This window comes from Phodopus roborovskii, unplaced genomic scaffold, assembly GCF_943737965.1.
Source record: "Phodopus roborovskii unplaced genomic scaffold, PHOROB, whole genome shotgun sequence".
Taxonomy (NCBI): domain Eukaryota; kingdom Metazoa; phylum Chordata; class Mammalia; order Rodentia; family Cricetidae; genus Phodopus; species Phodopus roborovskii.
Window position 1 is genome coordinate 15,179,967 of NW_026126424.1, and position 21,969 is coordinate 15,201,935.

General features: G+C 40.7%; 1 protein-coding gene across 3 annotated transcripts in view; it reads left to right on the top strand.

Annotated features, from left to right (window-relative positions):
• Window positions 1–3,417: 3,417 nt before the first annotated feature.
• Window positions 3,418–21,969, top strand: part of Slc35a3 (solute carrier family 35 member A3) — a 35,537-nt gene continuing 16,985 nt past the window's right edge. For 2 of the 3 annotated variants that reach the window (XR_007834611.1, XM_051185611.1), the window contains exons 1-2: window positions 3,850–4,095; window positions 20,687–20,891. Coding sequence is in view for 2 of the 3 variants with exons in the window: in XM_051185611.1 (XP_051041568.1) it covers window positions 4,024–4,095; window positions 20,687–20,891 (277 nt within the window). In the remaining variant the exon portion in view is untranslated. Of the gene's footprint in view, window positions 3,691–3,849; window positions 4,096–20,686; window positions 20,892–21,969 lie in introns of those variants that run through there. The other variant, XM_051185612.1, reaches the window with a different exon arrangement.

Sequence of the window (21,969 nt, forward strand, 5' to 3'; positions counted from 1 at the left end):
TACTATAATCAAGTATTACCAGATGGTCTATATTTTTTCTGACATTTTCAAACAAATATTCCAGAAATACATAATTTGTTTGACCCTAGCTACCCTTAAACTGATTTTTTTGTGATCATTTGTGATTTGCTTTTCAGGTCAGATGATAGGGCGCTAAAGAGATGGCTCAGTGGCTAAGAGCATTGGCTACTCTTCCAGAGGACCCAGGTTAATTTCCCGGCACTCTCATGGCAGCTCATAACTTCTAGAGGATCTGACACCCTTTTTGGGCCTGTTTTGTACACATCATGTGCTTAGTGCACAGACATACATGTAGACAACACACACACACACACACACACACACACAAAGATCAGGTAATAAAGAAACCAAAGCCAGTCTCCTGGCACAATATACCAAACTGTGGTTTCTCTTTCTTCATTCATGGCCTTCTGAAAGATTCACTAATACTTTTCATACGTCTCTACTTTTGCTTCTGCCACCTCTTTTGGTCTGTGCTCATTTCTCTTTTGCCCATTTTGAAATTCCTATAGTTAATGTAATCTTTTTTTAGTTTTTTTTTGTTTGTTTGTTTTGTTTTTAGTTTATGGTGTAACTCAGTGATAGAGTGCTTGCTTGACATATGAAGAAGACCTGGGTTTGATTCCTAGCATAAAAAAAAAAAAAAAAATGGACTTCTTGAGACAAATGAGGATTTGAGTTCCAGCCTGTCCCTTCACTGTGTACGGAAGTAAAATTATTTCATGTATGTAAGATGGGGCTTCACTTTTTGAGGAATGTAAGCCTTGATGTTCTCTTTGTAAGGCTGCTGGCAGGTAGTGGTCAAACCACTCAAGAGTGATTTGTTAATTCTTTCTGTCAGATGTTTGACTCTTAAGCTACTTTACGGCCAGATTATTGGCTTGTTTGAGCTAGCACTTGCTCTCTTGAACTTTGACTTTCTCTCTCATGTTGTCATCAACCAGTTCAGCTCAGTTCAGGAAATTCATTTTGAGTTCTGATTGTTGCTGTTGTTTCAGACACTTTTTCACTTTATAGCTTTTGCCCTTTGCAACCCACTATGTAGCCCAGGCTGGCCTTCAGTGCACAAGAATTTACCTGCTTTAGCCCCAGAAATGATGGACTCATTAGTGACATTGTTAAGTTCAGAGCCGGAGCTCTGGAATCCCTAACAGATTAGGCTAGACCATTTGTCCTCAGGAGGTCAATTAAATGGACAAGAAGCAGTAAAAGATGTTGTGGAATGTAACACAAATATTAAAACCCAGAGACAGATATTGGGGTTCAAGTTGAAAGATCATAGAAGCAAAGTAGCCAAGCCCTAGAAACTTGTCACCTCTGCCAATGCTCAGACCGAAGTTACTTCTGTTCTCTGATTACATCTCCAAACTGCATTGCTCTCCACCAAGCTTCTGACTGCAATTTTCTCAGTTCTGTCTCCTCCCACTTTATATTCCTCTCTCCACAACCATGTCCCCACTGTATCTACCTCTCTAGTGCCAGGATTAAAGGCATGGGCTCACCTTTGTGTGGGCTGTTTTTTTTAGACTGGATCAATTTAATGTAGCCTTGAATTAACAGAGATCCATCTGCCTCTGTCTCCTGAGTCCTGGGATTAAAAGTGTGGTTACCACTACCTGGCTCTATGGCTGTGGCTAGCTTTGTATTTTGCCATATATATGTCATACATATATCACCACAGTGGAATATTGTTCTAAGGTGTGTTGCATTTGTTTATGCTGTGGAACATTTGTTTAATGATGTAAAGATGTGCTGAGTTTGTTTATGGTGCATTTGTTTAACTCTGAAGCTGTGATTCTTTGCCTGTCTAAAACACCTGATGGTCTAATAAAGAGCTGAACAGTCAAAAGCAAAGCAGGAGAAAGGATAGGTGAGGCTGGCAGGCAGAGAGAATAAATAGGAGGAGAAATCTGGGACGAGAGAAGGGAGGAGCAAGATAGAACATTATGGAATGCCAACTGTTTTCTTGGTACCTGTATCTCCCCCCCCCCAACACCTCAGAATAGTGTAATTATCATGTTGTAGGAATATTAAGTGTATTATTTACTCATTTATTTATTTATTTTTGGTTTTTGAAGACGGGTTCTCTGTGGCCTTGGAGGCTGTCCTGGAACTAGCTCTATAGACCAGGCTGGCCTGGGATTCACAGAGATCTGCCTGTCTCTGCCTCCCAAGTGCTGGGATTATAGGCATGAGCTACCACCACCCGACTTAAAAAAAAAAAAAAAAAAGTGAAGATAAGTATTGTATTAGTTACTTTATTTTTGCTGCTGCGACAAAACTTGGGAAGGAGGACTTACCTGAGTTCATGATTGCAGAGTTTTTGGTTCATGGTCGCTTGGTTCGGTTGCTTCTGGGTCTCTAGTTGGAGGTATATGTGGTGCGGCAATTATTTACCAAAAAGCATACCAAAAAGCTGCGATGATAGCCCCTGAGGAGAGTCCTGGGTAAGATCCACCCTCAAAAGCCAATGACCCGATTCCAAATAGGCCTGTTCACAATTTACACCATCAAAGATGTACTACATCAGTGGCTTAGGCCAGAGCCTTCACTATCACTCCCTTCTCCCACTGCAAAGCCCTTTAGCTGGCAACCAGCTTTTACCAAATGATGAACCTTTAGGGACCATTTTAGATTTGGACTAAGTAAACATCAAGATCTAGTTCACATTCCATCATCCAGTTTTCCGAAGACCAGATTACACGAAGATTTAAAGGGAGGTATTCTATGCTAAGTCATCTAATTTTATTTTTCTCTTTGCTATTTTCTAACTATGCTTCCCTAAGTCATGGTTTTAATCATAAGCTTAATTGTAGGAGCATTGTGTTAACAGGAAAGGGATAAATCTGCTGTATCCGATGAACAAACCAGACCCACAATATTACATTTCAGCCTGTCACCGCTGGCATAGGCTACAATGGTTGGAAGATTTTCAAAATATATTAGAAGGCTTTTTAAAAAGTAGTATGTTTGAGATCCTTGCAGACAGGAAGAGGTAAATGGCTCTCCTATGTGGTGGTCTTTCTCTCTTTTTTGCACCCCCCTCCCCAGGTTTAATAACATTAAACCCATTTTGGATTTCTGAGACTCTCTCGGACTGTCAGAGTGGGGGCAGGGGTCATTTCCAACCAAACAAGCTGGTTCCCAGACTAAGGATGGTAACCTGCACCAGGGATAATCTTGTTTTCAACTCACTGGTGGTCATTTTCAGGAGCCAAGATCCGCCTCCCGGTTCTCCATCAGGGTTCTTTGACCCAAAGGACTTTGCCCTTTCTTAAGTTGCGGGTCATCCTGCCACTTTATGTAGCCGGACTGTCGGCAGACACCCTTCCTAACACCGTCCCGCGACCGTGGGACTGCCACGGGGCTGCCCGAGTGTGATCGCCTCGGGAACGCGGTCGGGCAAGCGCGAAGCTGGGGCCGCCGGAGCCGAGCAGGGAACGGCGTTTGCCGGGGCCGAGGCGGAAGCCGGAGCCTTTGGCGGACGGGACCGCGGGAACCCGGAAACGCCTGGGCCGCACCGAGGCGGTCCGGGCTACAGAGACGGCGGGAGCCGGCGGTGCTGCGGGGCAGCGAACGCGGCGGGGCCGGCGGGCTCGGCAGTCTGGGGCGCCCGGTGTCGTGGAGCCCGGGGCTCCAGTGCGAGCAGCTGGCCGAGCCGCACGGCGGGTGAGCGGAGGGCACTGGCGGGGAGCGGCGGGCTGGGGGGACGTGATGCTGGCGGGGAGGGAGGCGGCTGAGGTAGGAGGTCCCCGGGCCACCCGGAGAGCAGCCGAGAGCTGCCGCTCTCGTTCAGAGGCAGCAGATGAAGGGGCCCCTTGTCCTTCGGTGCCGGACCGTTCTGGGTGGAGGAGGAAAAGGTCCGGAGGAGAGGGGTGTGGCAGGCGGTGTGCCTGCAAGCTCCAGACTGGCGGGCCAAGTGCCTAGGGGCCAGGCTGGCGGCCAGTCCTCCTCCGTGGCCTTCCCTGGGGCTGCCGCCCAGCCTGTGATCCTGGGATAAGGATGGGTCTGCCCGGCGAGGACTCTGTGCTCAAGAAGGTGCAGGGACTTCAAGAGATGGAAAGGGTGCCCGTGGTAAGGTTAGACCAAAGGCGATGGGTGTCTGAGATGGGGTTAGGTTTCCATCCCAGTGTCTGTCGGGACCGGACAGTGCTGGGTGGGGTTCTGAGTATTGAAGAGTGGTGGAGTTCAGGCAACATTTTCATTTAAGCCAGCCAGAGTTTCTGCTAGTGGAGATGAATTAAGGGGTATTAGATGTGGTAATGGGCCTTTCTGTAGCAAGCCACTTACATTCTGATTCTTTTGAGGAGCGTGTCCTTTATTTGTATTCTATTAAATGTAATATTTGAACATGGCACCAGAGTTGTCTTTGTAGGCACTTGGTTTGGTAGTTACAGGTGATGTTTGGTTGTTTCTCACGTGGTGGTCTTAATTCTATTGCTCTAACTTGTTTCCTTTCAAATGAATACCACGTTTACATTTCTGACTAAGTTCCCTCCCTTTATTATTTTTTTTTTTCCTACTGTGTCTGCCTCTATTTTCTGGCCTCTTCCAGATGCACAATACCTTTTTTTTTTTTTTTTTTTAATAACTTCCAAAAGGAACTTGCTGCTTTTAGCCTGTCTGCCTTACAACTACTCCTGGTCCACTGCTGGCACATGCATGCGCAGGCGCTCTCTCTTCTCTATCCATCCCCCCCCCACTCCTGTTCCTGTGTGTGGTGTTGTTCGATGGACAGGAGGTGTGTGAACCTCGTGGGAATATTGGGTGAGCACTCATATCACTGAGCTGTAACTCCAATTCTTTGTAATGGCTTTTTAAAGCTTGAAATGTAATGCCATTTTTTGGCACTTATCTCAGAAATCCGTAGTGCATACCGCTTGCTAGGTAAGTACTTTTCTACTAAGAAATACCCCTAACCCAGAATAGATTTTAAAATAATTTAGGCAGATATTAAAAACCCTTCTGTGATGCAAATTAATGTGATCATTTCATTCTTTTTAGACAACCGTAGGGTTTTTATTTTTATGTTTTATTTATTTATTTAGTTTGAGCTAGGGTTTCACATCATAGTCCTCCTGGCTGTCCTGGAACTTAATAAGTAACCTAGGATAGCCTCTAACTTATGGCAGTCTTCCATTGGGTCTTAATTATCTCTAAAATAGGGCAATTACTGTTGGTTCCATTTTATAGATGACTATTGAGGATCACACAGGCTAAGTAATTTGCTGTAGGTCCTACTTCATTGTGTTTGAAATGAATGTGCTATGTACTCAAGCATGGACCTTTTAATATCCTGAATGAAAGGGCATAGGTGATAAACTCAATGGAAATAACTTCTGAGTTAAAAGCCTCATTTATGATTCAGTAACTAAAACTAACTAGGATTATGCTATGATTCACTAACTAGGAGCTTCTTTTCTTGAAAATTTTTGAAAAGTGAGTTCCTATTTCATGTTAAATAACTTTGTGGGTTCCCCCTCCCCACAAAGTTCAGATTAATGTGAATTGGTTGATTAATATTAGGTTTCAGTGCTAAAACAGCAAATGTATTAACTTAATTCACTCCATTAATGAAAGAGTATAACTATGGGATTTGTGTGTGTTCTTTAGTTCTTTTTTGGAGACTTGTTGGGGACAGGTGACAGGTGTAGAATTGTGTACCATAATTCCATAGGCTTGTGCCTAGTATGTTTATATATGTACACTAAAACTTTAAAATTTATTTATTTTAAAAAATATTTTAAAACATTTATTTTCTGTATGTGATTTGCCTCAATGTATGTATGTGTACCACGTGCATGTAGTGCCCTCAGAGGCCAGAAGAAGATTTTGGATCCTCTGGAACTGGAGTTACAGATGGTTGTACACCACACCTGGTCCTCTGGAGGAGTAGCCAATGCTCTTAAATCCTGAGCCATCTCTCCAGTCCTGTTACATATTTTTAGTCATTTTAAAATGTGTTTTCTTGTTGGTGTTTATGGCAGTGACTTTTGAAGCTAGACTGTTAATCAGCTTCTCTGGTTGTCTGCCCAGAACTGTTTATCAACCGTCTCATATGAAAACAAACCAAACCTAAAGAAAAGGAATTAAGATAGGTGACTTTATTCTAGGTTAGGCAACATGGTAGACATTAATTAGAGTTACTCTAAAATTGAAGTCTTAGGTCACATCAGATAAAATGCTAAGAAACAAGTTCATTCCACAAAGAAAGAGTCACATATAACTTTATATCTACTCCTTAAACGCTGGATATTTTTTTCTGGAGCCAGTGAAATGGCTCAGCAGGTATTTTTATTTTATTCGTATGGATGTTTTGCCTATATGTATGTCTGTACCACTTGTATGCAGAGGTCAGGAAAGGGCATCAGATCTCCTGTAACTGGAGTTTTTGTTATTAATAATATCATTAATTATTATTTTAGCATTTCATGTATCTGAGCATTATGCCTGCATTTATGTCTGTGTACCACTTGTATACAATGAGGCCAAAAGAAGGTATTGGATTCCTTGGAATTAGAGTTACTGACAATGACAGGTGTGAGCTGCCATGTGGGTGCTAGGAATTGAACTTGGGTGCCAGACAAGAGCAGTCAGTGTCTTAGTCACTAAGCGTCTCTAGTCCCAGAATCTCACTTTCTTAATCTGGAAAAGCAAGGACACCTTCTTTTCAAATTAAATTGTATTTAAATAAACAAATCTGTGTGTAATGACTAGCAAGAAATCTGACATGTTACAGATGCTCAAGGCTCTTAGCTTATGAAGTTTAGTTATTAGAAACCATTAAGTGAGAACCTTTGTCTGTCTCCTGTGTATGGCGTTCACCATCCTGAACACTGAGTGCCCCAGAGCCCTTAAACTCTTAGTTCACAAGAAACCATTTCTTATGGAGTATTTAAATACTAAGTATTTTATCTAACCTTTTGTGAATCCAACATAGAGAGTAAATGCCTAATGTGACAGGTACTGCTGGTGAGGCAATAAAGGAAATACAACACTGAAAAGAAAATTTCTATCATGCTGCCTAACCTAGGATACATAGTCACTTACCTTAATCTTTTTTTTTTTTTGTTTGTTTGTTTTGTTTTCATCTGGGATGTATCTTCTAATCTTCTATGTGGTTGATAAACAGTTCTAGGCAGACAACTAGAGAAGCTGAATAATAGTCTAGTTTCAGAAGTCACTGGCATAATGTGTGTTTGATAGGATCCATGAGTGTTCTTATAAAGACAAGCATAGGGTGTGGGGAAGGGTCTAAGTATGCTAGAGGACTGGGGGGGGGGAGAGTTCAGTGGTTGAGCATGTGCCTAGCAAGCAGCAAGTCCCAGAACTACCAAGGGAGGAGGAGAGAGAAACATGCCTTCTCTGCTTGTGGGTCTATATGTATTACAAGGCTCATAATACTATCCTCTCAGTGAAGTTTCCTAAGTCTTCCAGGAAGGCTTTTTAAAAAGACAAATATTTGTTCAAAAAATTACACAAAGGAATGAATGGTTTGAGATAGGCAATAGTTTATGGCAGGAAATTTAGGCTAGGACCAGATTATAAGAGACTATGTAGCCTCTATTTGATAAGGTGTCAGTTGAACTTTACAAACAAGGAAGGAATGTGATTAAGTGCATGTTTTCTTTTTTTTAAAGTGTATTGATTTTTGTCTGCATTCATGTCTGTGAGAAGGGGTCAGTTCTCCTGGAACTGTAGTTACAGACTGTTGTGAGCTGCATGTGAGTGCTGGGAATTGAATCCCAGTCCTCTGGAAAAGCAGCCAATGCTCTTAACCACTGAGCCATTTCTCCAGCCCCGAATGTATATTTTCTTAAGACACCTGCTGAATGGAAGGTAAGTTAGGGCTGGAAGAATTGGAGCCTGTCCAAATCAGTCAGCAGGCAGTGTGGTAAGGGACTTAAATAGTCATAATTAATGGAATTTGTATTTTACTGAGATTTGTATTTTACATCAGATTATATATAGTGTATCTAAACTTCTGAGACTGGAACAGTATCTGTGTGGTAGGAGGTGCTACCACAATCTTACATTTTGATGGTGGCAGTAAAAAAAGAGGTGATTAGTAAGCATAGTTTTAGGGTGCTTGATGAGTGAGCATGGTAAGACTCTGGGTCCTAACACTAAAATGGCTAAACATATCTAGAGTAAGCAGTAAAGAATCACTTTGTAATATTTAGTAAAGTTTCTCTGATTGTATGGAAATGAGTAATTTTGTGGGTTTTTCATGAGAGGTTAAAGTAATTTTTATTTATATGGTATCTTTGTTTCATTACTGAGTCTATTTTTCTTTCATTTTTTTCAAGACAGGGTATCTTTGTGTAATAGCCCTGGCTGTTCTGGAACTCTGTAGACCAGACTGGCCTCGAACTCACAGAGATCGTCCTGCCTCTGCCTTTTTTTAAAAAAGGTTTTTTTTTTTTTTTTTTTTCACATATTTTTGTTTTTTGTTTGCTTTTTGAGATAGGGTCTCTGTATGTACCCCTGGCTGTCCTAGAACTCACTATGTAGACTAGGCTGGCCTTGAACTCAAAGAAATCTGCCTACCTCTGTCTTCTGAGTGCCACAATTAAAGGTGTGGGTATGCCATCACCCTGGCCTGATTGATTCTTGTTAAGTATGGAAATTTACTTGTTTTCAGTATGCATGTATACAGGTATTTTTGTGACACAGATCAAACCTAGGCCCTTATGCATGGTAAACACACACTTTAGTATTAAACTATGCTACACACACACACACACACACACACACACACACTAGCTCACTCACATACTCCCAAGCTTAATTCTTACCAGCTTCCTTCCCTAACATTAAGCACTTTGTTCCTAATTTGACATAGAGAAAAGTTAATTTGTTTTTAAAAATATCAGGCTTACATTCCTATATTAGTTTTTCTGTGGTTGCTGTAAAAATTAGCACACAGTTTGGTCACTTAAGACAACAGCTCATTCTCTTGCCAGAGGCCAGAGATCCAAAATCAGTGTTAGCAGGACTTTGCTACCTCAAGTGGCTCTAGCTAAGTGTGCCTTCTTTCCCTCTTCCAGTTGCTAGTGGCTGCCAGCATTCCTTGGCCTGTGTCTACAGGACTCTGTGCCTGAAGACTAGCATCTTCAAATCTCTGTGCTCCTCCCTGCCTACTCCACCTAAGATCTCACTGTATTCTATCCTTGACCTTGTAAATTTCCTGCCTCAGTGTCCTAAGTGAAATTATAGGCAAGTATCACTGTCCCAACTATTTTCTTCATTTAAAAAGCATTTTTGTTTTATTGAGTTATATTAACAAATAGAAATTGTCTATGCAAGGTGTCCAGCATAATGATTTTATATATATCAGGGAATGATTTTCTTAACATATCCATCGTTGTCATTGTCATTTGTGTGTATTTAGAGGGGGGCTACCCTTGGGAGTTATTTTCACCAAGTTTGAAAGAAAATATATAAGTAGAGAACTGTGTTTTCTGTGGATCCCAAGACTATCTTCTGTGTCTGGGGAGACTTTGTTAAGTGGATAGTGTGGCAGATATGTGCACACATACCGGGTGGGCAAGGAATCAGGGGCCTGGTCTCACCCTTAATCCTAACCCTGTTCATGGCTGTCTTCTCATCCTGTTGATAGTACAGCTAAGTCATGGGACTCTCATTAAGCTGCCTGCAGAGAGGGCTCAGTGGTTAGGAGCACTTGATGTTTTTTCAGAGGGTTCAGTATTGCGGTAAATAAGGATCAGGATAAACAAATAGGCCGAATAGATGTTTATTCAGGGAGAAATAACTTACAACCTAGACAGATGAACACCAGGAAATTCAACCCGATCCTCTCCTGTCCGAGTCACGCCAGAAAGAGAGCGCCTTCCTGGCCCCCTCCGACCTCCTTCCTCAGGTCCTCCCCGCCCATCGCTCCACCCCCAATGGGCGTGGTCAGTGCTACAGAAGGACTACCTCACTACAATTCCCCTTTTAGTCTAAAGAAAAGATTTAGGCTTAATACAAAACTATATACAAAACAGTGAATAACAAATGTGCTCTAAGAAAAGGAAAATCGAGAACAAAATGACCTACATATTTAGTCCTAGGGTGAGGGCATAATGGAGTTTACAATAGAGTTGTCCTAAGCTGGAAAACGTAAGTCTAGTACCTAATATATCTAACTAGGAAGAGAGAATAATAGTTGTGATAGTTTAATCTTTAACTTCATCAAGACCTGAGAAGGAAAATAACACATACTAGAAGTGACTGTGACAGAAAACGGTACACCACCCAGATTTGGCTAAGGCCAAGAGAACTTGACAGACCACAACAACAGCAGGGAAATAGAATGGCTGTCTTACCCTGACTTGGCAAGGTCAAGCAGTCTTTTATATTTGTCTCCTACAAGCACATAGGACTGCATGTCCAAATCAGTGGTCAAGGTGGGGGCAATTCTATGCCCAACAGGCCATTAGCTGAGGCGAGATTGAACTCCAGCAGGAGCAACAACAGTGTCCAACATATTTTTGGGAAAGTGCACGGTGCTGTCAGGAGCAACAGTGTCTCATGTCAATGGAGTACTAATATTAAAACATTTAAATGCCATGTTCTGCATGTCTATGAAGTGATTGAAGATTAAGCATCTATATCTGACTAATCTCATAGGTACAGGAAATGTGAGTGAAGATAATCTGTAATACTCGGGAACTTAGCTAAAAAGACTGATTAAAACTTTCCTGAGTAAAGCAGGAACAAATACTTAAACAATATAACTATTTACATATACCTACATGTAAATCCCTAAAATAGAGGTAGAGTATAAGTGTCAAGACAAGAGGTAGAACTATAAAGGGCAGCAAGATAAATATCCCAAATTGTATCAATATACAAAATGTCTTGAATACAGGAAAAGTATACATACATAGAATATGGTAAAAAATAATGTGTATAAAATATTATAAGTGGAAACATTTAACACAATATAACAAAATATAAACTTAATTTTACATAGCTTACCACATAGAAATACATAACAATGTAAGCTGTAAAATACTATCTCATTCATACTCAAATTCTCAAGGAAATAGGCTAATCTACTTATATCCCATCTAAACCATACCTTTACCCACCATTCCCTATTCCTGTCTAAAAGATAAACCCGAGTTCAGGTTTGGTTTCCTGGGGGGGGAGGGGGGAGTGCTGCTGCTGCTGCAGGGGGAGGCAGGGGGAGTGCTGCTGCTGTTGCTGCAGGGGGAGGCAGGGGGAGTGCTGCTGCTGCTGCAGGGGGAGGCAGGGGGAGTGCTGCTGCTGCTGCAGGGGGAGGCAGGGGGAGTGCTGCTGCTGCAGGGGGAGGCAGGGGGAGTGCTGCTGCAGGGGGGTGCTGCTGCTGCAGGGGGAGTGCTGCTGCTGCTGCTGCAGGGGGAGGCAGGGGGAGTGCTGCTGCTGCAGGGGGAGGCAGGGGGAGTGCTGCTGCTGCTGCTGCTGCAGGGGGAGGCAGGGGGAGTGCTGCTGCTGCTGCAGGGGGAGGCAGGGGGAGTGCTGCTGCAGGGGGGGTGCTGCTGCTGCAGGGGGGAGTGCTGCTGCTGCTGCTGCTGCAGGGGGAGGCAGGGGGAGTGCTGCTGCTGCTGCAGGGGGAGGCAGGGGGAGTGCTGCTGCTGCTGCAGGGGGAGGCAGGGGGGAGTGCTGCTGCTGCAGGGGGAGGCAGGGGGGAGTGCTGCTGCTGCAGGGGGAAGCAGGGGGAGTGCTGCTGCTGCAGGGGGAGGCAGGGGGGAGTGCTGCTTATTTTTGAGACAGGGTCTCTCTGTGTAGCCCTGGCAGTCCCGGAACTAGGTCTGAGCTGGCCTTGAACTCACAGAGATCCCCCTGGCTCTGCTGGGATTAAAGACTTGCACTTTCTTTTTTTTAATGCAGGGGGAGGGGGAATCAGATTTTATGTTATTACCACAGAGAAGACACCTAAGAACAAGCTCCTGTGTGTAGCCTGCCACTGAAAGAAAAACCATGTGGCCTTTGGTCACTGGATGACAAACCTGTCTTTGACTTGTGAGCTCATGGAGAGCATATGGCCGCTTGCTTAGCAGTTCACATTAGTCCTGTTCACTGTGTACCCAGTGCCAATGACAGTGTCTGACCATAAGTGGGATTTACTTACCTGATGGCTTATTCCAATCTGGATATATTTTTAAATTGTTGTCTCTTTGGTTTTGAATTTTTCATAGTAGTTAGTATTTCTTGCTACTACATGGCTTTTATGTTATGTTCTGTTATTTGGAGGGTGCCTTTAGTGGTGGGAAATGACAGTGCAGAATACTCAGGAAATGGGGGCATGTAGAGTTTGCTGCTGCATGACCACACAGTGAAGGGTAAAGCTTCTCTGATTAGGCCACATCACTGTTTTCCATATCATTGAATACTGAACAGATTATATCTATGAATTGACATGAAATAGGTTTTATATTTGTATAGCTGAAGAAATATTTGAACACGATTTTATTTGAATGGAATAATGGAAATTCTGTAGTCTATAAAAGAACAAGTTAAAAATTGACTGAGCTGTAACTCCCGTCAGTGATAGTGTCTTGTTTAAACAGACATGGAACACCTTGGGAAGAAAGGGAAGTGAGGAACAGGGAAAAGCTGTTTAATTTAGCATATACTGGGAATTTGTAGGCACCAAAACATCGGCTGAGGATGTGCTTAGTGGAAGAGTTCTTGGCCAGCATGTGCAAGGCCTTAGGTTCTGGATACAGCATAGCAAAACCAAATTTTGGGTTTTTTGTTTGTTTGGTTGATTTTTGGAGACAGAGTTTCTCTGTGTAACAGTCCTGGCTGTCCGGGAACTCACTATGTAGACCAGGCTGACCTTAAACTGTCATAGATTCACCTGCCTCTGTCCCCTGAGTACTGGGATTACAGGTCTCAAGTTGGTTTTTCCTTTCTTTTTCTAAGGGTTGTTGACTTTTTATGTATCAAAGGATAAATCAGCACTCAGCATAGGACATACATCTATAATCCCAACAGGAGCAGAGGATTGCTGCCAGTTAGAGGCCAGCCTAGACTCTATGATGAGACCTGTCTGAAAACAACAGGCTAAACAACAGGGAATAGAGAGATGGCTCAGCCTTTAAGAACATAGACTGTCTTTTCAGGGGACCAGAGTTTAGTTCCTAGCACCCACTAGGCAGTTCACAAACCACCAGGGGGATCTGGTACCTCTGGCTTCTGTGTGCCTGTACTATTCACAAACACATACCATATAATTAAAACTAAAGCAAAGCATGGTGATATGCTTCCTAAATCCCAGCACTTGGGAGGCAGAGACAGGTTGAGTTTGAGGCTAGCCTGAGCCAGTGCTACACATAATAACATACCTTTCCAGTTATAGAATCAAAACTGATCACATCAGTATCATGAATTACTTCATTTCCTTCACTTCCAAAAATATTTTTGTATTTTCCTCACAAGATTATTATGCATTTCAATAGCAGAATATTATTTGGATTTTTTGCATATCATATATACTTAAAATATTTTTATCTTATATGTATGAGTATTTGCCTGCATGTATGTATGTGTACCATGTGCATGCTTAGTAACTGAGAGTGCCAGAGAGGGTAGCAGATCCCCTGAAACTGGAGTTGTGAACTGACATGTGGATGTTGGAAACTGAACCAAAATCCTCTCCAAGAGCAATAAGTACTCCTACCCCCTATATCTGCAAACCCTCACTCCTATTTATACTTTTGAATCAGCTAGAAGAGATATAAATCTAGTGTTATATACCAAATTGGTTGTGATGAATTTTTCCCTGTACTAACACAGTAAAAGTTTATAAGTTATAGCAGCATGGAAGATGGTGAACAAAATAATAGCAACTGAGCTCAATATTTTTGAATGTCTTTGCTTTTTTTGTTCATTTATTTAGAAAACCCTTAAGAGGTCTACCTTTATATCAGTAGCTGTTTTGGGCTAGTAGCTAGTGTGAACTTACATTTGTATAACACTTATGAGTACATTTAAGTACATGATTTTACTTTATAGCCTATACTGCCTCCAACACAGTGTGCAGCAATTCTCCTGCCTCAGCCTCTTGAGTGTTGAGATTACAGGCATGTACCACTCATCCAGCTTGTGTCTTCATGCCTACTCTGTTGTGTTGCTGATTTTTTAATAGATTATTACATTGTACTAAGGTGTATATTTCATAATTAGTATTTAGAAAATGTAAATATAGCTCACTCTAAAATTAAGAGTTTGTTTTTACAATGAAAAAAATTTCAGCATATTTTTAATACGTGGTCTTTTAAAATGTGCATGTGGATTTTTTGTTTTGAGTTTTTGTTTTGTTTTGTTGTTGTTATAGCATCTTGCTGTGTAGCCCAGACAGGTCTTATACTTGATCTTTCTGACTCAGCTTCCTGAATGTTGGGATGTGTGGTACCATTATTATATTTTGAGAATGTTGTGTGAACATATCTATCGATTTTGTTAACGTGACATGTGTCACTGTAACAGCTATTGTCTCTGCATGACAGGCTTCATATAGAGACCTAAAGATTATACTGACTATACATTAGCAAATCACTGGAAGCCAGTCTGCAGCTACAGATTTTCAGATTTGTCTATAAGGGCCTATCTAAAAGGATGAATAGAAATGATTGGTATGTGATAGTTTTGTTTTTGTCTTGAGACAGGGTCTCTCTTATGTAGTCCCAACTGTCCTAGGACTTGCTATGTAGACCAGGCTGGCCTCAAATTCACAGAGATCCTCCTACCACTGCCTCCCAAGAGCTGGGATTCAAAACATGTGTCATTATGTCTAGCAGTGTATATGAGTATTTCAGAAATTAAAAAAATCTATGATTCAATTTATGATCATATCTACAGCCAATATCTTAGTAATCCTGATTAATTTGGGGGAAGGTGGTAAACAGTAATATTGTAATGATGTACATGCTTTATGGCAGCATGTGTGTTTACAGTGCTGGGAATTAAACCACAGCTTCATGCATGCTGGGCAGGGAGTGTAATGCTGAAGTACACCACTAACCAGTCCTCTAATGTGTAACTATTGTCTTAACACTTGTGGTGACTTCGAATTGCTTGTCAAATCTTTGTAAAACAAGGATCTTTGGATTCTTTTTTTTTTCTATTTATTATTTGTTCTTATTTTACATATCGATTCCAGTTCCCTGTCCCTCCCTCCCTCACATGCCTCCCACCTCCTCCCATCCCATTCCCCACCCCTACCCCCACTCCACAGGTAGGGTGATGCCTTCCAGGAAGGATCATCAAAATCTATCAAGTCATTTGGAGTAGGGACTAGGTCCTCTTGCCTCTAGGTTAAGGGAATATCCCTCCATGGCAAATGTGCTCCCAAAGTCCTTTTGTGCACCAGGGATACATGCTGGTTCCACTGTCAGAGTTCCCTGAGACTGCCCAGGCCTTCTAGCTGAGACCCATGTTCAAGGGGTCTGAGTCAGTCCCATGCTGGCTTCCCAGCTATCAGTCTGGGGGCCCATTAGCTCCTCCTTGTTCAGGTCAACTGTCTCTGTGGGTTTCTGTAGCCTGGTCTTGACCCCTTTGACTCCTCCCTCTCTGCAGCTGGATTCCAGGAGTTTAGCTCAGTGTTTAGCTGTGGGTGTCTGCTTCTGTTTCCATCAGCTACTAGATGAGAACATATAAGGTAGTTATCAATCTCATTATGATTCTAAAGGAACTACTTTAATGATAATGAAGGACATAATTACCATGTAAATATATTTAAATTGTAGGTTCTAGTATATTTGTGGTTTTGTTGTTTTGTACTTTTTTTTTTGAAACAGAGTCTCACTATTTAGCCATGACTGGCCTGAAGCTGGCTGTGTAACTATGGAGATCAGGCTACCTTTGAACTCAGATCTGTTTGCCTACCTCCAAAATGCTGGGTTTAAAGGCATGTACCACAATGCCTGGTCTCTAGTATATTTGAAAAGCCATTTTTCCTTTCCTTTCCTTCCCCTTCCCCTTCCCCTTCCTCCCTTCCTCCTTCCCTCTATCCTTCCCTCCCTTTCTCCCTTCCTTTCTTTTTGTGCACTCCTTTGGATCAAATCCAGGACCTCATATAAACATACTAGGCAAGTGCTGTATCACTTAGCTGATGTTTCTAGCCTTCCATTTTTTTCTGAAGACTACTAAATAATTACTGAGACTCTCTTTGACTTTGAAATAAGTCAATACATTTGTGTTCCAAATGTAAAAGAAAGTTCTGATCAAGCCACCATCTGAACCTGTTGAATCTAAATGAATGGAATTTAGATCAGTGAAGTAGTGTTGTATATTTTCCCTTAAGAGATTTAAAAGTAATAAACTCAACTTTATACATACTAAATGTACTCAGCAATTCAGATGAAATATGACAATTGTAAGCAAGTGCAAGGTTTATTGATGAGGGCTGGGAGTGTAACTCAGTGATAAAGAACTGACCTGCACCTGGGCCTGAGTGTGATCAATCCAAACAAAAAGGAAGGGCAGGTCTATAAGAAGGCCTAGCCAAACCTAGAAATACTTCCTGCCCAGAGGACAGAAAGTATTTGAGAGGTAGGAGCTGTGTGGTTGCCAACACGTCACTGTGGTTAAAAGTGAGAGACTGAAACACTACCAAGCCCTATATTTGAGAATGTGTATACAGATGTTTGGGAATGGAAAAGCAAAATTGTGAAAGTACATACTTGTTTAGAAACTTCTTTATTTATTGAGACAGAACCTAACTATGTATCCCTGGGTGGGCTGGAACTCGATACAAACCAGCTAGCTGTTCTTGAATTTGTGGTGGTTTGCCACTTACCCCCAAGTGTTAGGATTACATGCATGTACCACCATGCCTGGCCAGAAACTGCTAATAAATTGGAGCATAGTTATTAAAATTGATGTATTAATGATCTTGGTAGCATAGAATAAGTACATAACTGACTTCCTTGAACATATTTGAAATCACCCTTTGATATTTTCTGGGATGGGTAGCAACTTCCTCTCCGTGCAGAGAGAAAGGCACCATAGTGCCCTAGCATTTTGCAGTAGTGTGTAGTATGAGTCAAGAAAGCTATTAAGTACGTGAGTTGATGTTTCTAATATCTAATTATGTGACCAAGTTTTCAGACTTCATTATTTTATTCCCTTTTAAAATGACAGTCAGTTGCCTTAGATAGTTTCTAATGCATGATCTACTTCTAAAGTGCTATTTCTAAATGTTATTTCCCACTCCCCCAAATTTAGCAGTTCTAATAGGGTATAGCTTATTTCAGTTTTAATTTTTATGTCTGCAATATCAGACATCTTTTCTTTACTGGTTCATTTGTCTTTATTATTGGTTAAATACCTTTTGTCAATTTTTAAATTGATTTTTGTCTTTCTACATTGTGAAAATTCTCTCTATATAAATTACATAATATAGATCCGATATAAATCCAGTATATAAATAATTAAATGTACACATGTGTATATATGTACACATATAAATATACATATTTATTTTTTACTTTTACCATGAGGAGGTTAAATTAGATGTTGTTCTTGAGTATGAACCACCTGTAGTATGCTGTCTTTGAATTTCACATTAGGACTTTTTTTTTTGCCTTCTAGAAGTGAGGCAGAGGGTTAATAAAGAAGTCTCTGTACTTGTTCCTGTGAGACGATTCATTTATGTAGCAAAGAAGTATACTGTTTAATTTTTGTCTCTGAAATTCAAATAAAATGCTTATGATAATATCTCCAGTGATTTATGTATATATATTTAGTGGTGAACATATGTTTTTCATTATTAAAAAATTTACCCTTATAATGTAGCATTTGTTCATGTTTGGAGTATATTTTTAGAAGTGGGTAGAAATTGCCAAATTTTCTTCAAGAATAGTTTTCTCAGAGCCGGAGAGATGGTTCATTGGTTAGGAGCACTCACTACTCACAAGAGGACCTGGGTTCTCATCCAAGTGCCTACATAGCAGCTTACATGGTTACAGAGGATCCACTGCTTTCTTCTGGACTCTGCAGGCACTTGACAAACATGGTATATAGACCTATATGCAGGTAAATACCCATACACTTAAATAATAATGACAGCATGTTTAAGGGGGTAGTTTTCTCTATAGGTGTGGTACTTAGCCTAATGTAGAGACTAGTAATGATTGCTGAATCTGCTTGACTGTGTACTATTTTAATAGTAGTTGTAGGGTAGTCATTTATCTAGTACCTCAATAGCTTGGCTGTGAGAGTTCAAAAGAAATAATACTCCAGAAAGTTCATACAGATTTAGAGAATTTGAGGAAGATGGAGTCATGGAAAGACAATTGTATGAAAACCATAGTAACACAACATGGCTGGCATTAATCCAGAGGTACCAGAGGCAGAGCTAATGCTAACAAGAAACCATGGTGAGGAATGTAGTCATTCATTTGTGGCCTGACCACTCATTTTTTAAACTAGGTTTAATAGAAGTTTAATTTACTTGTAATAAAATGTGCCTACTTTAATGCAGTCCAATGATTTCTGGTAAATCAATATCATTATATAATTACTACCTAGAATATCTTCATCACAATAGAATTAACTCTTCATTATGTCTTTGGAGTCAGCTCTCAATCCTAATTCTTCATTGTAGGCAGTCTTAAGTTTGTATCTATTGATTAGTTTAGCTTCTTTGCGAATTTTATATAAATGGAGTTACATAGCATATATTGTTTTCAAAAATTGTATTTATATAATTTATTATATTTGTGCATGCATGTGTATATGTGTATCTGTGGGCACACGTGATCTATGGTATGAATGTGAAGATCGTAGGCCAACTATAAGGAATTTAGTCTCTCCTTCCTTGTCAAGGCAAGATCTCTTTATTCTGCTGCCATCCTGATTACTCCAGCCTAGCTAGCCAGTGAACATCTGGGTGATTCTCTTGTCTTTGCTTCCCATCTGGCCATGGGAATTACAGATGTGAATCAATGGATACCTTGATTCCCAGGATTGAACTTGGATCATCAGTCTTATCCTGACAGCACTTTTAATTCCCAAGCCTTCTCTCTGTCCCATAGGTGATATTTTAAAAGATTTAAAAGAGATTTAAATTCTTATTTTAATTGTGATGTGTACATTTGTGTATATGTGTGAATGCAGGTGCTTACAGGGTCCAGAAGAGGGTGTTAGGTTCCCTGGAACTGGAGCATAGTGAATGTGCACAGGTGGTGCTCTTAGTGGCTGCAGCTGAGGGTGTATTCTGTCAGCACCCCAAGGACAGGCCAGTACTGATGCCTGAATACTAACCACACCTCCTAATCCTTCTCAAATAGTGCTACTCCCCACTGACTAAGCATTCAAATATATAACCCTATGGGGGCTGTTCTTATTTGGCCCTCCACAGAAGGCTATAGGGGTTTTGTTCCAGATTGTATTGTATCTTTAGATCATTCTGAGGCAAAAGGTTTAAGATCTGGGGTGGAAAACACTGGCAACTATGCTTAAACTGTTCCTTGGAAGATCTGAGTGGATGGTCTCCATGTTTACTGTGATTATGGTGGTTGATAGAATTGTTGGAACCTTCTAGGTCTTTATTGAATTTTTTCACATTCTACCATTTTTTAAGAAAAGTAGATTACATATTTTTAGTTATGACTGGATTTCTCTATTTTTCTTTTGTTTCTATTCATTTTGTTTTATGTGTTTTGAGGCTACTGTGATTGGGTATATATGCATTTATAATCACTTTAGCTTCCTTTTGTTGTGTGATATTTGATTGCAGTGACACTCCAAGGCAGTTAATAAAGTTAAACCTTGAATCAAGGGGCAGAGCCCATGACTCCCTAATCAAAATTAGCCATAGAGCTTTTGGAGGGCCCAGATAGAGAGGCACAGGAAGAGGTGGGGAAGGGGGTGTTGGAGAGATTTGCAGCCTTTTCAATCTGGAAGGGTGGAAAGAGAGGATCAGCTAGTTCCTCTGTTGCTTTCCTCATCTATCAGGTTTGTATCCCAATATCTGACTCCCAAGTTTTTATTAATAGTAGAACAATTTAGGTAAATGCTTCATTCTTTTATTACTATGAAATTTCCTTCAAGTCTAGAAGTAATTTTAATGTAAGATTTTTGCCTGGTATTAATATGTCCATTTAAAAAAGTTTTTTCATGGTATCTTTTTTCCGTTCTGCGATCTCTTTCCTACTCCTCCTTCCTTTCAAAGAATCCCTTCCTTCTTTCTTTTTTTGTGAGACTGAACTTCAGTAAGTTGCCCAGGCTGACCTTGAACTCCTAGGCTTAAGTGATTCCCCTAGCTTAGTCTCTCAAATAGTCTCTGTAGATTCTAGTGGGAGAGGGAGGGGTTGACTCCTCTGGTCTCATTGGTTCAGGTGCTGAGAGTTAACAAGGCTTCCCCCTACAGTTTATTCAGCTGGAATGGTAACAGTTTTTAGGACAGCTGTCTTTCCCTCAGCTGTTGGCTGTTCTAGTCACTGTTGTCAGTTCCGAATTATGTGGTACTATAGCACTTGGTAGAAAACAGCTTGAGTTTTCTGGGAAGTGCCTTTGTCTTTGGTCCAAGCTTTTGGTTGCAATTAGAAAAAAAGAGGATGCTTGTATCAGCTTGCTTTGAACCACCATCTCTTGTTGGATAGTAGTTTCTGTATTTTTAAATACAGAATATTGATTAACTTTCTCTGTTTATTTTGTTTTTCAGGCAAATGAAGAGAAAACAATGTCTGCCAACCTAAAGTATCTTTCCTTGGGAATTTTGGTGTTTCAGACTACCAGTTTGGTTCTAACGATGCGTTATTCTAGGACTTTAAAAGAGGAGGGTCCTCGTTACCTATCTTCTACAGCAGTGGTTGTGGCTGAATTTTTGAAGATAATGGCCTGCATCTTTTTAGTCTACAAAGACAGTAGTAAGTATCTAGGGAGAATTTTGCTTTTACTTTATTTAATTATATATATATATATATACATATATATATATATATATACACACACACACACACACACACACACACACACACATCTATATATGTAAATATATTTGTAACTGCAGATTTAATTTCTTGCATTATTTAATTTTTCTACACATTATTTAAATTCTCTAAAACATTTCAATATTTAAAAAAAACACATTAAGACAGAGCCCAGGAAGAGAGCTCAGCTGGTAAAATGCTTGCCATGCAAGTGTGAGGTTTGGATCTTCAGCACTCATATAACCAGTTGGGTGTGGCAGTATAAGTTTGTCATTTTAATACTGGGAGGCAGAGATAGGAGGACCGAGGAGCCTACTTGACAAGTTTGAGGTTCATTGAGAGACCTTGACTAAAATAAGGTAAAGAGCCACTGAGGAAAACAGCCATTTTCTCTCTCTCTCTCCTCTCTCCTCTCTCTCTCTCTCTCTCTCTCTCTCTCTCTCTCTCTCTCTCTCTCACACACACACACACACACACACACACACACACACACACTAGGCATTCTGGTATTTGTTTGTTTTTGAGATAGTTTCTCTGTGTAGCCCTGGCTGTTCTGGAACTTGCTCTGTAAACCAGGCTGGCCTAGATCTCTCATAGATCCTCACAGATCTGCTTGCATCTGCATCTTGAATGCTGGAATTAAAGGTGTGTGCCACCACCACCTTGTGGCACTAAAGCCATTCTGTTCAGTGTGTAACATGATTCATGCCTAGTTAATGCTATGCATATTAATCCAATTGCATTCAAAGTTGATTAATTTGAGAAAAAGTTACTTCTCAAAATTTTTGTTCAAATTATAGAGAGTTCACAATAATTTTTTACTAAAGACTTTTTTCTAGTTCCATTGACAAATGCAGCAGTGAGTCATTCATTCGGTACATTTAATAGAGTTTCATTGGGATATAATTTATGAACAGTACCATTGTTTTTTGCTGGTCAAGGTTGAGCATTGGGCTTTACATGTCCTAAGCATATGCTCAGCACTTGCTCTACCACTGGGGTACATTCCAGCTTC